Below are 17,074 nucleotides of genomic sequence, written 5' to 3'. Positions count from 1 at the left end.
TGTGTGTTGAGCTGTGTGTTGAGCTGTGTGTTGAGCTGTGTGTTGAGCTGTGTGTTGAGCTGTGTGTTGAGCTGTGTGTTGAGCTGTGTGTTGGAGACGGGAGTGAGTCTGAGCTCCACAAAGACGCTGTTGATGGCGTCGCTGGTATGCGGAGCGCAGGGATGATCGTCACACGCTCTCCTATTAGAATAAGTGAATCTCAGGATCAGCTCATACACACACACTCAGCTCACGGGAAAGAGCCGACACACACTGCACCAGCTGACTCTTCCAGACCTGACGCACCTCTGTGTGTTCTGCAAGTGTCAGATCACCAAATGAACGTTTTTACATGGGAACATCTGATGATGTTCACCACTTCCTGTCAGTGATGATGTGATTCACAGGAAGTGAAAGAGGCATTAGGAATCATTTAAACTGGATTGCTTGTCTCTTATTCACAACAGAATGAATATTATTAATATAATATTTCACTGTAAAGAAAAATAACAGACTGTTCCACTGTTTTCAGGAGTTAAACTGGTCAGACTGGAGTTGTGCGGGCCGCTGAGAGCATGATCAGATGATCTAGAACTGAATCAGCGCAGATCTGTGTGCATGCCGTGCATGCCGTGCGTTCCAGACCAGTTTCTTCGTTGAGTCTGTTTAATCCTTTAAATCAGCGGTTCTCAAACTTTTTTTTTTTTTTGTCAGCCGAACCTTTTTGTGCTGAAATATTTAATTACTTACTCCTCAAATTTAACATTTCAATAATTTAACAACAAATTTGCATGTTTGCAGTTCTTTGGTGTTGATTAATGGTCACATGACGTGCACGTGAACAAATAAAATATTCCATCTTTTTTAGTAAGCGTTTTATTTTACGATTATTTAATTTATTTTAATTTTACATTTTTATGACTTATTATTAGGTTTTCATTATAGTCCAGTCATTTTATGAAAAAAGGTTGAACAAATTGCAACAGAAGCAAACTCAACTGATTTTGTATCCTCAATATGTCCTGAGTAAAGAAGAATCCCATTAGGGGAAAGTTTGGAAAAAGACCCAAATATGTCCTATTCCTTCTTTTTCTTACGTGAATAGGGTAAAATTGTTAACCTTTAGATATCACCATGAAAATTACTGAGTTGATAACTTACATCAAGACAAACAAAAAATGTATTACAAGTTTTTTGAAATTGTTTGTTAACATGGACAAACGGTGCATAATCTAGTTATGTATGTGCTAATTTGCATAAATACCACAACAGATCTAAACATTGGGTATATCCAGGTGAACATGTCTTGTTGAATCTTGTTGACATATAACAGCAAAATACTTAATGTTAAGGTCTGAATGGAACCCATTTAGGCTACCCATGAGCATTAATACACAGAGGCAGGAAGAAGTACTTTAAACCAGCCTTTATTAATTATTATTGCAGAGATGGGGTTTGGAGCTGGGTCTGTGGGACTGTGTCTGGGGATTCACTTTTTATTTTACCTACCTTTTGTCTTCTGCATTCTCCTTACCATTGTCTCCTGTTCTTCCCTCAGACTCGTCCCCCAGAAACAGTCCCACAGACCCAGCCCCAAACCCCATCTCTTAATAATTAATAAAGGCTGGTTTCTAAAGTACTTCTTCCTGCCTCTATGTTTTAATGTTCATGGGTATCCTAAATGGGTTCCATTCAGACCTTAACATTAAGTATTTTACTGTTATATGTCAACAAGATATTTTCGCCTTTTTTATGTATTGTGAAGCGGTTTCATGACGACTCTCTCCGGGTCAGACAGACAGATTGAAAGCTCGCGTGTGTGTCTGAATGGAGATCACAGTCTTTTAAAGATGAATTGTGCAGCTCTACTGTCTTCTCTCTCTCTCTGTATATGAGTAGCGCGAGGGCTTTCTGTGCGTTCAGTCTCACGTCTCTTCCACACGTACGTCACTTAACACTCATAGATGACGACACATTTCATCCTCTGTTGGAATGAAAGTGGCTAACTTCTGTCAACCTCGTCTACAAGCAAGGACAAAAATAAAGCAATTGACTTTGAATTAATATCGATTCTGGAATAAAAAAATAGATTTTAGATTCGAAAAATAAATAAATTGCGATAGCTAGGTGAACCGATTTTTTTCTCCCAGCCCTTTATATGTATGGTACCTTTATTTTGACACTCTCCACATCCTCAAGTAACGTTCATTTCCGCATTTCCACTAAAGCGCACATTTTCGTTTACTCCCCTTACTGTCCGCCGGTGTGTCTTTAACGTTAATTTTCTCAGCTGAAATAGACGCCACATTGACTGAACCCTAATAGTGCTAGTCTTGTCTTCCGTATTGTGACGTATATCCGCTAGGGCTGCACGTTTTCAAGTTTTTCATTAACCGTTAACCGTGGCCCTTAGCGGTTAATACTCGGTTAACCATAGTGTGCGCGCCGCAACCCCGAGATAGGCGTAATTTGCGGGTGGGACATGTCCCCACCACTATTTTCTAAGGTCGATATTGTCCCCGCCACTTTTGAAACATCTCGCGGCACGAATACCAATACAAATAAACAAAACATCTCCAGTTAACTAGCAGAGCATTCATTTCGTTCGTTTTTTTTTTTTTTTTTGGCGATCTAGCGCTGAAATGGTTTTTTTTTTAAATCAAGAGATCAAAGTGCTTGTTGCCGCTGCGATCGAGAAGGGTCTTGTAAAACGTGCTGAGGTATTATTAATTCGTGGCCACGAAACAATTCACCTGAATATTCACCAATTCACAAAAAAAAAGGAATAAAAAGCTGTACGAGAATAGTCGGCCTTCACTGAAGAGCTATCTTCACAGGTAAGAAAAACAGTTTAATAATTATTATTAATTCGTTGCCACGAAATAATTCACCTGAATATTCACCAATTCACAAAAATAGGTCATAGCATTCACTAATTAATAGTATCAAACTGTTTTTGGCCACGTTGTAATTCGTTAAATCAAAATGAGGGAGGCAATTAGTTCAACGTGTCCACGATTTATTAAAACGAGGGAACAAATAAGTCGTCGTAGCAACTAATTATTTAGATCAGTGGACAGGGCGCATAAGAACAAGCAGTGAGAGAGCCCCGGCCGCGCGCGCCCGCACTCTCACCGCCTTCACACAACACGAGCGCTGTATTGCTCTCTCTCCCTCGCGCATATCAACACAATAGTAAAAGGTCGGAAGACCGATTGTGTTTTATAGATTAGTAGTTTGTTCATATAAAGTGTTTGATTAGCAAGTACATGTTTAGGAAATGCATAATACAAATTGTATGGGTGATGAAACTGCGCATGCGCGGGGTAAAACTGCTGGGGTAAAGCTGTGGCCAGAGAATGTCTAATATGGCGAGAAGTTTCACTCTTACTATACTTCTGGCTTCTGAACTGGTTGCAGTTCCACTCTGGCTCCACATGAGGGCGCTCACAGGACGAGTGCAGAATGAATGGAGGTCTATGGCGCTATACCCCTCAAAATCCACTTTTCTCAGGATATAATTTTTTGTCTAGTAATTTGAATGTTGTATTCGAAAGGAGATGCAAAGAAATTACACATTGCTGGGTGTTAGATTTTTTAGAGTCACTTATTTGCTTTAAAAAGTCTTTCAAAAGGTCAATGACGTCAGAATGCTGACGTCATTAGCAGAATGCTAGCGTGTTATGGGCAACAACAACTCAACCTGTAAGAAATCAAAACGACATAAGTACTCGTTCATTCAACTTTTGACCTATAACCCATGTTGAACTTGCAAAATCTACAATCAGATCTGAGATTTCTCAACGGCAATCGGGTGAAAGAGACACATTTAGCCGTCTAGCCCCATTGACTCCCATTCATTTTGCACTCATGGCGATCGCCCCCAGTGGAGCTCTGGTGGTACTACAACCAAAATTCGGTACAATAGGGCTTAATAGGGAGTGGGCAGGCTCTCCGTAGACGGGCTCTGGCTGTGGCTCTGCAGACAGATATTATTGTGCTGCGATCAGTGGCGCGGATACTATGTTTGTTTCTGGTTCGCGCACAGCCTTCACTCTCGGACGCGCGCTTTCTTTGCCCGCTTCATATTAGAAAACTGGTCTAGCGGTCTCTGGTGGTGCAAAAATGTATTACAACTAAATTCAATGCATGCCATTGACGCCACTTAACCGAGCAAAATGTTTCACTCGGTTACGCAATTTTTAACGGTTAATCGATTAACCATGGACACCCCTAATATCCGCTTCAGGAACAAGATCAAATGTGGGCAGGGCTTGATTGTGTCTGTGAGGAATTGATTGGATGGTTGTGGTCTGCTATTGGCTGATCTCATGTGAGTGACAGGTTATAACTCCACCCACATCATAAGAGAAGAGATGCTGCAAGAGGAAGTTATTCTGATTAAACATTAACCCATGCACCCATAAATCATTTAAAGTAGCAATATTCCCTTAAAAATAAGCTTTTTATAACTTTAAAACTTTTATAAGTTTGAATTTTTTAATATTTTTCTGTTTTCAATTGTTTCTCGCAACGAATCTACTGCAATGGCACTGAATTATTGTTGATCAGTGTGTCTGTGGCTGATCTCAGATCAGGACTTTTATTGTGTTTTTATGTTTGTTTGTGTCATGTGATCTCTTTCAGGTACTACAGAGGCACACACGGCGTTATAGTGGTTTATGACGTCAGCAGCGCAGAGTCGTTCGTGAACGTCAAACGCTGGCTTCATGAAATCAATCAAAACTGTGACGACGTTTGTCGAATATTAGGTAAATAGATTGTTGCTTTTTTGGATGAATTTCACAAAGAAATGTCCTGGTCCTTCTGTTGCACACATTTTTCTCCTTAAAGATACAGTATTTTAAATGTTTCAGCTTTTTGTCTCCACTAGCTCACTTTACATGGTCATGCGGTGTGACAAATACGTTTATAAAAGTATTCATGTTTCATGGATCTCTTAATCTTCGTTTTTATTAGTTGATGATGTGCAATAGTTTTATATATTAATTTAAAGGGCGCTTTTTTTTTAAGAATGAAATTAAAATTAATCTCAACTACCTATGAAGAAAGTTATGGTCATTTTTTAGTTTTTTTTTATACTATTATTTCTTTATTTTATGAGATATTGTTTGGAAGAAAATGTGTTTAATTGAATTAATTACACAATACAAAAAAGAAAATATCTTAAAAAGAATAGTCCTAAAAATAGACATAATATTCTTTATCTTTTAGTCTATTTCTTTAATGTTTATGTATATGTTTAATATTTCAGAGATGAAATAAGAATTTGACATTTTTTGATGGTATTTTATCAGATTCTGCCTTTTAGCATGTTATGAACTCCTGATGATCAATGTGTGGTTATTTAGCTGTTAATTAAAGGTGCAGTAAGTGATTTCTGAGAAACACTTGATATTTGAAATCAACCCAAACAGACACGCCCCTCCCTTCACTGCTCCGCCCCCAAATGCATGAGTGGATGTCTCTTTATCGAAGCTGAAGCGAAGCAAAATAATGCTTCGCAAAGATGATGAACCAACAAGGAAGAACAACAAATGAACATATAGTATACTAGAGCAGTGGTTCCCAACCTTTTTCCTTGGGGCCCCCCCTATGTGTACATATTTAACAATCCGTGACCCCCCCCCCCCATATATATATATATATATATATATATATATATATGTATGTATATATATATATTAGGGGTATAACGGTTCACAAAATTCACGGTTCGGTTCGATACGATACACTTGTGTCACGGTTCGGTTCGGTACGTTTTTGATACAGCAAAAAGAAAGAAATGCCAGAGAAATTTCCTTGATTTTATTTTTTTTATTCTTTTTTATATTAAAACTAACATCATAAGTATGATTTTTTTTACTTTGAGCAATTCTAGAGCTATAATTCACTCTTTTTATGAGCATATAAAACAAAACAGCTCCTTGGAAAAAATTAAATGTAATATTGTAGTAGTTATAAACAAAGGTTTATTTTATTTCAGATTAACATTTGAGGGCAGCAATTGTATTCATAATGTCAATATAAAACCGACGTAATGTTACTTGAAGGCATTATAGCCTACTATTCCTGCCAAACTTCCATGGTTGCAGTTACTACAGTAAATCCATGGTGAATGTTGCAGATCTGTGGACACTGGATAGTTCATTCATGGCACAATGTTTCTTCCTGGTTTCCACGTCAGCGCTGTTTGATCCGTTAATAACGGAGAAATGTGAATGTTTCTCACTAGATCTCGCAGCGATGTTATTACTTCTGTGGCGAATTCAAATGCTTTCTTTACTTTACGTAATTTTTAAAAACTTTGAAAAAATATTTTTATATAAAATTATTAGTGGAACATTTTATGCATCTTTATTCACCTCAAAGCATATCCGCTCCCGCACCCCCCAGGTTGGGAACCAATGCACTAGAGTATTTACAAACAAATGCAACCCCGGCGTCTGTCCTAAAGCTCTTGCCTGATCATAACCCTCTTTTGTAATGTCTCTCAGCCATCTCACTTTCTATAGTCTTTCTTCAAATCTCCATCTCGCTCACTCTCTCTCCTCCCTCGTCTTGAGTAGATACGCCCCCTACTGTTGATTGGCTCACTCTCTCTCCTCCCCATCATTAGTGGACACGCCCCCTAATGATGATTGGCTCACTCTGTCCTCCCCCATCATAAGTGGACACGCCCCTTACTGTTGTTTGGCTTACTCTTTCTCCTCCCCATCATGAGTGGACATGCCCCCTACTGCTGATTGGCTCACTCTCTCTCCCCCATCATGAGTGGACACGCCCCCTACTGTTGATTGGCTCACTCTCTCCCCCATCATTAGTGGAGATTCCCCCTAATGATGATTGGCTCACTCTGTCCTCCCCCATCATTAGTGGACACGCCCCCTACTGCTGATTGGCTCACTCTTTCTCCTCCCCATGAGTGGACACACCCCCTACTGCTCACTCTCTCCTTTTTATCATGAGTGGACACGCCCCCTACTGATGATTGGCTCACTCTGTCCTCCCCCATCATGAGTGGACACGCCACTACTGCTGATTGGCTCACTCTCTCTCCTCCCCCATCATGAGTGGACACACCCCCTACTGCTCACTCTCTCCTTTTTATCATGAGTGGACACGCCCCCTACTGATGATTGGCTCACTCTGTCCTCCCCCATCATGAGTGGACACGCCCCTACTGCTGATTGGCTCACTCTCTCTCCTCCCCCATCATGAGTGGACACGCCCCCTACTGCTGATTGGCTCACTCTTTCTCCTCCCCATGAGTGGACACACCCCTACTGCTCACTCTCTCCTTTTTATCATGAGTGGACACGCCCCCTACTGATGATTGGCTCACTCTCTCTCCTCCCCCATCATGAGTGGACACGCCCCCTACTGCTGATTGGCTCACTCTCTCTCCTCCCCCATCATGAGTGGACACGCCCCCTACTGCTGATTGGCTCACTCTCTCTCCTCCCCCATCATGAGTGGACACGCCCCTACTGCTGATTGGCTCACTCTCTCTCCTCCCCCATCATGAGTGGACACGCCCCCTACTGCTGATTGGCTCACTCTTTCTCCTCCCCATGAGTGGACACGCCCCTACTGCTCACTCTCTCCTTTTTATCATGAGTGGACACGCCCCCTACTGATGATTGGCTCACTCTCTCTCCTCCCCCATCATGAGTGGACACGCCCCCTACTGCTGATTGGCTCACTCTCTCTCCTCCCCCATCATGAGTGGACACGCCCCCTACTGGTGATTGGCTCACTCTCTCTCCTCCCCCATCATGAGTGGACACGCCCCCTACTGATGATTGGCTCACTCTCTCTCCTCCCCCATCATGAGTGGACACGCCCCCTACTGCTGATTGGCTACAAGAGTGTTGTGCCGCTCGGTCCAATCCACTTTCAACAGCGTTTCTCAGAAATCTCTTACTGCACCTTTAAGATGTGACTGTTGTTTTTGTTATTGGTTATATTTGGTTCTAATGGTCATGTGGTCTGAATTCAGTGGGTAATAAGAATGACGACCCCGCCTCTAAAGTGGTGGAGACCAATGACGCGCAGAAGTTTGCGGAGCAGATGGGCATCCGACTGTTCGAGACCAGCGCCAAGGAGAACGTCAACGTGGAGGATGTAAGTTTACACATATATATCTACATCCATGTGAATATTACTTAAAAAGTTGAATGTAACAATGGCTGCGTTTACATGCATTTGGAGCTCTGAAAGCAGGACGGATTCTGATTGGCTGTCATTGTTTTTATTGTTCATCAACTTCACTCTGAATGTGATTCCAATGATATTGTCTAGTCTGGTCTTTTGTTTCATATAATCTTTAGAAGACATCTAATGTTCAGAAATGCCTTGTTTTCATTGGTTCACTCTGTGTGTCTTCATGTCAGATGTTCAACTGCGTGACTGAGCTCGTCCTGAAGACCCGGAAGGAGTCGGTGGCCAAACAACAGCAGCAACAGCAGAGCGAAGTGATCAAACTGAGTAAGAGCAGCAAACGCAAGAAGAAATGCTGCTAATGGACTGGACACACACACACACACACACACTCTCACTCACACACACACACACACACACACACACACACACACACACACACACACACACACTCTTAGACAAAACGCCACTGAACTGACAAGAGAACTTAACATACTTCAACCAACCCGTCAGAGACTAGTAATGAGAGATATATCTAGAGATTTACTAATGAGCCCGTTTGGACTTCGGGAGGCGAACAAGCTCAGATGTTTTAGCCGGAGTGGATTCGAGTGGCATCGCACTTTTGTCTTTCTTTCCTGCCACGAGAATTTTAAAATGGAGAATGAAATGTTTTCTGTCTTCATGCATCTTCATCGTCCACGTTTCGCGCGGCTGTGGGATCAAAACCAGCGAGGCCCAGCGTGAGTGTCGGTGTGGCCAATCAGGACGTCGGAGAACATCACGTGTCTTCATGCTCTCGTTATTGACGGCCACTTTATGGACCAAACATGTGCTGATCTGCCAACCGCCGAGAGACACTCGGTTTGCCTTTTGCTTTCTCTTTTGTCTTTCATTTTTGTACAATTGTATTTTTTTACTAACAAATCATACAATCAAACACACGGTAGCATTTAGGGAATCTCACTGGAAGCTCGTTTTCGCCACGAAATAGGAAAATTATAATAATGGTAATTGCAACTCAACTTTGTCTTGGACTGACTTGGAATCAACAGTTTATGAAGTCAGAATTGTGAATTTATATTTAAATTTATATTTAAAAAGTATATATAAAAAAAGTCAGAATTGCGAGTTTATCTAAATGGCAGAATTATCTGTAAAAAAAAACTGAACTGCAAATTTTTTTCTCAATTGTTTATATCTCAAAAATCAGAATTGCAAGTTTATAATAAAAAAAGGTCAGAATTGCAAGATATAAACTCAGCAATACATTTTTTCCCAATTTTTTATGTCTCAATTCGGAGAAAAAAAGTCAGAATTGCGAGTTTATATAAATGGCTTGCAAGAAAAAGTAAAAAAATAAAATCTCAATTGTTTATCTCACACGTCTGAGAAAAAGTCAGAATTGCAAGTTTATATAAAAAAGGTCAGAATTGTGAGATGTAAACAACAGAAAAAAATACTTTTTTATAGATAATTCGGACCTTTTTTAATATAAACTCACAATTCTGACTTTTTTCTTAAAGCAATTCAGATTTTTTTTCTCTCAATTGTTTATATCTCACAATATCATGAAAAAGTCAGAATTGCAAGTGTATGTAAAAAAAAGTCAGAATTAACAAAAAAAAACTGAAGTGCAATTTATTTCTTTTTTTGAGAAAAAAAACTGAATTGCAAGTTTATAATAAAAAAGGTCAGAATTGCGAGATATAAAGTCACAGTAATATTTTTTTATCCCAATTTTTTGTCTCAATTTGGAGAAAAAAAGTCAGAATTGGCTAATTATCTATAAAGAAGTCAAAATTGCAAGATATAAATTCACAGTTGCAAGAAAAAGTAAAAAAACAAAACTCAATTGTTTATATCTCACACTTCTGAGAAAAAAGTCAGAATTGCAAGTTTATATAAAAAAGGTCAGAATTGTGAGATATAAACAACAACAAAAAATACTTTTTTATAGATAATTCGGACCTTTTTAATATAAACTCACAATTCTGACTTTTTTCTTACAACCGCAATTCAGATTTTTTTTCTCTCTCAATTGTTTATATCTCACAATATCACGAAAAAGTCAGAATTGCAAGTGTATATAAAAAAAAAGTCAGAATTAACTGTAAAAATTAAGAACAAGAATTGCGGTTGCAAGAAAAAAGTGAGAATTGTGAGATAATACCCACTTTCTTATATAATAAAAAAAAAAAACATTTTTATCCTGTGTCGGAAACAAGCTTCCACAGAATCTGGTGCCATAGCCTGAACGTGATCATGTTTGTGAGGAAACGCTGAATCTCATGTGAAAGTGCTGAGTCATCATCAGAAACACATGTTCTGTCTTCATTTGCTCTCCCGCACGTCATCGCCAACCGCTTCCTTCCTTCCTTCTGTGCAGCGTGAGCATTCTGCCAAACGTCTCCTGTAGGGTCTCGCAGAAGAGCGGGTTCGGACGGACATGAGGGCGAGTAAATGATCTTAGCGAGTCTCTCACCGTGAAGAACAGTGATCATGTGACTGATGTATTTCCCATTTCAGTTTCATAACCCGATGATTGAAACGTTCACTTTCAGTGTCAGTTTTGCACAGATTGTGGGAGCGACTGATTCTTGCTTGTGGAGTCTACAGAACGCCCGTACGGATCCACCGTTGTGCTAATCTGTGTTGATATGATTGAAGGTCCTCTCTTTATGATGATGATGAACACGCATGTCTGCATGTGGACACTCTCACGTGCGTATGTGTGCTTCTGTGTGTATGTGTAATGATCTGGTGTACACTGGAAAAGATGAAATATTACTCATATCCATTGTCCCATCAACACCATAATAAACATTTTAAAAGAACAAACCGCTTGAGTTGTTTCTGCAGTCGTTCCTCCACAAGGTGGCGCTCTAACCCTGCATCATGACAAACTCATGCAGTTCAACACTTCTGTTTTATTCAGATCTACAGTTTGATAGAATTATTGACATGGTTTTGATTTTAGATGAGCTGAAATTGCCTGATCACTGTTTTATATATTAGATTCATGTGAATATAGACCATCACATCAGTCAGGCTACAATCTGATTTACAGCATCATTACTCCAGTCTTCAGTGTCACATGATCCTTCAGAATCTAATATGATTATTTGATGCTCAGTTATTATCAAATATTATCGGTGTGCAATTATTGCTATTGGTTCTTATTATTATCAATTTTGAAAAATCGTTTTTGCTGAAAAAATGACATTTTTCAGGATTCTTTGATGAATAGAAAGTTCAAAAGAACAGCATTTATTTGAAATAGAATATTCTGTAACATTATAAATGTCTTTACTGTCACTTTTGATCAGTTAAATGCATCCTTGATGAATAAAAGTATTCATTTTGTATTTTTTTTTAACCTTACCCCAATCTTTTGAATGGTAGTGTATCACGGTTTCATCAAAAATCATAAATGTTTCTTGATCATCAAATCCTCATATTAGAGTGATTTCTGAAGGATCATGTGACACTGAAGACTGGAGTAATGATGCTGAACATTTACAGGAATAAATTACACTTTACTATATATTCACATAGAAAACAGATGATTTACATTAGAATAGTATTTCACTATTTTTACTGTATTTTGATCAAATAAATTCAGACTTAATAAACATGAGACTTTGTTTCTTTTATAGTAATCGACCCCTGCTCATGTTATATAATGTAGTGACTTTATTTTAGAGTCATTTAAGTAAACAAATGCTTATATTTTCATATTTGTTCAGTCATCAGTCAGTCCAGTTTTAACTTATCCATGCTGACAAGTAATTCAATAATTTATTAACACTTCACAATAAGGTTCATTAATTAACATGAATGCATTAACTAACATGAACTAACCCATGATCAATACATTTGTTACTGTATTTGTTCATCTTTAATGTTAGTTAATAAAAATCCAGCTGTTTATTGTTCGTTCACAGTGCGTTAACTAATGTTAACAAGATTTTTATTAAGTATTAGTAAATGTTGAAATTAATAAATGCTGTATAAGTGCAGTTCATTATTAGTTCATGCTAACTAATGTATTGTTAACTAATGAACCTTATTGTAAAGTGTTTCCAGTAATGTTAATAGCACAGCCATTCTAAACCCGAGGGATATCGCAGAGTAAGTGGGATTGGTGTGAACACAGACATCAGACACCAGTCGTGTGTGAACACAGACATCAGACACCAGTCGTGTGTGAACACAGACATCAGACACCAGTGTGTGAACACAGACATCAGACACCAGTGTGTGAACACAGACATCAGACACCAGTCGTGTGTGAACACAGACATCAGACACCAGTCGTGTGTGAACACAGACATCAGACACCAGTCGTGTGTGAACCGGCGGGAAATGGTCAAAAGATCATGTGTGTGCATTAAACCTTCAGTGTAAACGCAGCATGACGTCTGGTGTTGTAGTTTCAGCTCCAGATGGTGCCGTGACCCGAGAGGTCGTGTCTCCATCGTGTGTGAAGCACTTAAGATCATTAATAATACATTTATTTAAATGATAAAGCCTCATTCATTAATCCCTTAAAACTCATCTTTGATCAGCAAAATGACATATTTAAAAGTGTTTTCTTTGAAAAATCCCTTAAAACACGCTTGAATGTAACTCGACACCCATGCCTCATTTAGTATGCGTGGTTCTATGAATATGCAAATGAGCCCCGCCTCCACTCACTCACTCAGCTCAGAGATCCACTGGTTGACGATCACACGTTGATCTGATTGGTTACAAGGTAGTTTGTGACGTCAGAAACACCAGCGATTTCAAAGCGTGTTTTTGAGACTGTCTTTGGTTCACTGCAGTTTTAAGGAGGAAATACTCAGCAATGCTGTCGACTTATGAACTTACACATGCTTTGTGTTAAAGCAGATTAAAAACACCACATAGACACATTAAAAGCTGGACTTTCACCACAGGGGGACTTTAAGATTTATGTATTTGAATTGCATTTAATATTTCCATCTGTATGGATCACGTAAACTAATGAACTTAATGTGATGCATATTTGTATTATTAATTATTATATTGAAACAGGTCAGATTTCTGTAACAGCAATGATGAACTGAATGTGTTTTAAACACAATAATCAGGTTGTTTATATATTTACCATCAACTTGATTTCAATCTCATGCATTTTAATTAATTGAATATTGCTCGTTTCAATATTTTTAAACATGATCATACTTTTGAACAGAATAAAGGTAGTTTTCAAATTCACAGTGAACAGATTTCTAAGCAATTTGAATAAATCTGATTATTCAAATACAATCATATAGATGCAAATATGCATGATTTTTTTAAAATGCATAAATGTAACTAATTTATGCATGACTGACTAATATGCAGCGCATTCAGTTCATTAGTTTATGATCCAAATGCATGGGGATTTTATCTGCAGTAATCTCGTGAAACTGTTTTACAGTGTTTTTGTGGTCAAGATTTTGCTAAACGTCTCTTTTTGTGCTCCAGATCAACATAAGGCTGAGAATTGGGATTTATGAGGGAATTAAAATTCCTTTAAATGATTATACTTGATCTCCAAAATCCTGATTATATGTTAATTTGTGTGTTCTGGGTTTCCTGACACATGCATTTTAATGATTTGAATATTGCTTGTTTCACAGCTATAGCTGAATTTTAAACATGAATCTTGATCATATTTTTTTTAACAGAATAAATGTAGTTTTCAAATTCACAATGAACAGATTTCTAAGCAATATGAATAAAATGTGATCAATCATGCAGATGCAAATATGGCATGATTTTCTTTTTTAAATGCATAAATGCAACTCATCAAGATTTTGCTAAACATCTCTTTTTGTGCTCCAAAATAACATAAGGGTGAGAATTAGGATTTATGGATGAACTGTTTCTTTAAATGATTATATTTGGTCTCCACAAATTCTGATTATGAGATAATTTGTGTGTTTAGGGTTTTGTTCGTCTGTCGTCTCAGATCGTTTTCTACCTATTCGAGACGGCTATTTTCTCTTTTATGTCTCTATGATTTCCCATGTCTCTCTCCATCCCAGCTCGGGGAGGCTGTTGCCATGGTGCTCACAGGCATCGCCAGGGAAACCAGATCTCCACAAGCCAATGAGACTCGATCAGAGAAATGCTGCTGTTCTCCGCGGCTCCTCAGATGGGGTGTGTGTGTCAAAGGTCAGTGTGTTGTGATGTAAACACCAAAACTTCATCCAGAGTTCGGCTTCTAACACTGAGAAAGCTGAATCAGTCTTTTTAAAGCATTAAAGTCCTGAAATGTTCTTAAAATCATTTTTTATTTAATATTCCCAGCAGAACTAAACAAAAAAACTGATTTGCCTTACAATGATCTTTCATGTTTGGAATATTAACATGCTTCTTACTTTAGTGCATATCCCATGATGCAATGTGCTTGACTTGACCTTCATTTATAAGAGTTATTTATATAGACTATAGCTAAGGTTTATATATTTATCATCAATGTACTTTTGCCTTTTTTTTGTTGCAAAAATTTGCTATCTATTCCCAGTTGAACATTGAGCTTGTGCAATTAGCAATTATAATTCACATTTATGTTGTATATATACTTCATAATGTATGTATTTATTCCCCAATAACAACAACAAAACTATTTGTCGCGGAGAATGATGATTGTGGGCGGAGCTTAGGCGAACGTCGTGACGTATTTTGGGTGCGTCGGCCAATGAATTGTCGCGCTGAACGCGCAAAATTTGAAATTCCCAGGAAACGTTGAAGGTTCAGTCAGTCAGAGTCAGTCAGCGATGTTCATCTAAAGTTTAGAGATTAATCTATTTTATTGGTTCAAATATTCTCACATGAACACTCGGTGAGCATATTTCTCATTTTCTGTCGAACTGGGCTCGATGTGTCTGTTAAAAACGAACGTTATGAAATGACGAGGGAAAGTGTCAAACTGAAATATTGTCGCGCGATGTCAAAACAATGTCAAATTTCGTTATGAATGATTTCAGAAGCGATGTCATTTTATTCTCATAATCTGTTTGTTTACTGACACTGAGTTTGCTGTCATGTTTGATGTATGAGAGTATCGGTGTTGATGTTTGTTATCCTGAAAATTATTAGATAAGTTAACTTACTATGTTGTTGAACACGGTCACAGATGAATTTAAGTTTAGATTATTTTATTAATATTCAGTATAAATATTCCTCTCGTGTGAAAAATTAATAAATAAAAATATTCCGTTTAACTTAGTAATAAAAGCGCATAAATGTATAGTTTACATAACGTTACAAGACTTAAAATTAACGTTAAGAAAGAAGGATCGTTTAAAATCTATAAAAATGCCACAATCTTTGATCTGCTTTGTGTTTATAATTAAGCTTTTAGTTTAATTCAAGCCTGATTTTTATATTGATAATTCCGTTGTTATGTGTTTTAGAGCTGTTATTATCATCACTAATACGGTTTACATGTGTCTCAAATCCTAGTGAACTGTGGATACTTGGACAGCATTCCTGTGCTAGCTAGGCAGCAATAGCAACTTTATTTATTTATATAGCACTATTAAAACAACACAAGTGCTTTACAATGAAAAATGAAGAGGAAAAAAGCATAATATAGGCAACACTGATTAAAAGCTATTGATAACTAGGATTGGGACACAGCAAATAGTGTAATTGGACATTGGAGGTTGTATTGACCATCTTTAATTTTTAATGGGAATGAAAGCGAGGCTGGGAGGGACAGACGTGCATCTTTTCAATGCGCTTTTAATGTGTTTTTGGGTTGTTCTGCTCATGAACATCTATCCCTCACAGCCTCGCTTTCACACCTGTCATGGCGCTGCTCTGAATAAGGTCTGTTGATTGAGTGTGTTGATGATGTTTGTCCTGCAGTGATGCTGAAGTTTAAGTATGGAGGTCAAGGCAGTGTTCGAGACCTGGCCGCCGGCGACTCCATCACGATCCGCTGCGCTCGACTCAGTCAGCTTCTCCAGGTGAGAGTCATGTGTGATCAATTAAGGGTATGATAATTACATAAATAATATCTAAATCATTATTATTCTAAATAAGCATTAGTAAAAGCCAGATGATTTTGTCTTTAAAAATCATTTGCTGTGTAGTGACCTTTAGTGTGGAGTAGAAACAGGTGGAGGGACTTTATCGCATCACACATGTGACACTTTGCTCACAGCTGATTGGTCCAAGTTTGGTTTGCGACATCTCACCTGGAACATCACCTGACCCGGACCAGGTTAGCCGTGGAGCCTTAGTTACTATGACGATGAACACGTTAAAAGCCAAACCACTTTCATGGTGCTTAAAAACCAGCAGGGTTCCCACGGGTCCTCGAAAGCTTGTGAATCTGAAAACATTTTTTTTGGAGAGGCCCTGGAGAGTCCTTGAATCTGAAGTGAACCGAGGTGTGGGAATCCCTGATCCAGTGTTGCGCAAACTAAACTGAAACCTACTTGGCTAGCCCCCTAAACCGGCGTCATGGTATAGACCCCTGTTCCTACTAGACGTTTGGTGTGTCTGTAACTGCATTTAAAATGTGATTATTGAATTTCTGTAGAATATAGTCTGATAGATTTGTGTTCAAACCGTCTCCCTGTATGAAACCTTGTGTGTGTGTGTGTGTGTGTGTGTGTGTGTGTGTGTCCAGGGGAAGTGCAGTGTGTCGGGCTCCACAGGAGTGAGCGGCGTGACCAGGGAAGGACTGATCGACGCTCTGCTTCTGCTCTATCACGAGTGCGCCACACCGGAGCTCATGAAGATCAAACATGTGGCCAACTTTGTCAATAAATGTAAGTGTCTGTTTCGTATAAGAAAGGCATACAAGTTTGGACCGAGTAAATGATGACAATTTTTATCTTTAAATACAGAACAAAACTTCACTGTTCACTGCAGACATTTC

General features: G+C 38.5%; 2 protein-coding genes across 2 annotated transcripts in view; both read left to right on the top strand.

Moving 5' to 3' along the window:
- Positions 1-10,993, top strand: part of rab35a (RAB35, member RAS oncogene family a) — a 36,284-nt gene extending 25,291 nt beyond the window's left edge. The window contains exons 4-6 of the mRNA XM_081364664.1: positions 4,627-4,751; positions 8,003-8,127; positions 8,397-10,993. Coding sequence (XP_081220790.1) covers positions 4,627-4,751; positions 8,003-8,127; positions 8,397-8,525 — 379 coding nt within the window. The 3' untranslated portion in view covers positions 8,526-10,993. The remainder of the gene's footprint in view (positions 1-4,626; positions 4,752-8,002; positions 8,128-8,396) is intronic.
- A 3,312-nt stretch (positions 10,994-14,305) lies between these two features.
- The window catches only part of LOC308691314 (citron Rho-interacting kinase-like), a gene marked incomplete at its 3' end in the record, with an annotated part of 32,363 nt that continues 29,594 nt past the window's right edge, over positions 14,306-17,074 (top strand). Inside the window, exons 1-3 of the mRNA XM_081366389.1 lie at positions 14,306-14,352; positions 16,054-16,154; positions 16,823-16,964. Coding sequence (XP_081222515.1) covers positions 16,056-16,154; positions 16,823-16,964 — 241 coding nt within the window. The 5' untranslated portion in view covers positions 14,306-14,352; positions 16,054-16,055. The remainder of the gene's footprint in view (positions 14,353-16,053; positions 16,155-16,822; positions 16,965-17,074) is intronic.

This window comes from Scardinius erythrophthalmus (genome assembly GCF_964197995.2).
Source record: "Scardinius erythrophthalmus genome assembly, chromosome: 5".
Classification (NCBI taxonomy): Eukaryota; Metazoa; Chordata; class Actinopteri; order Cypriniformes; family Leuciscidae; genus Scardinius; species Scardinius erythrophthalmus.
This window is presented reverse-complemented; position numbering and strand designations above follow the sequence as displayed.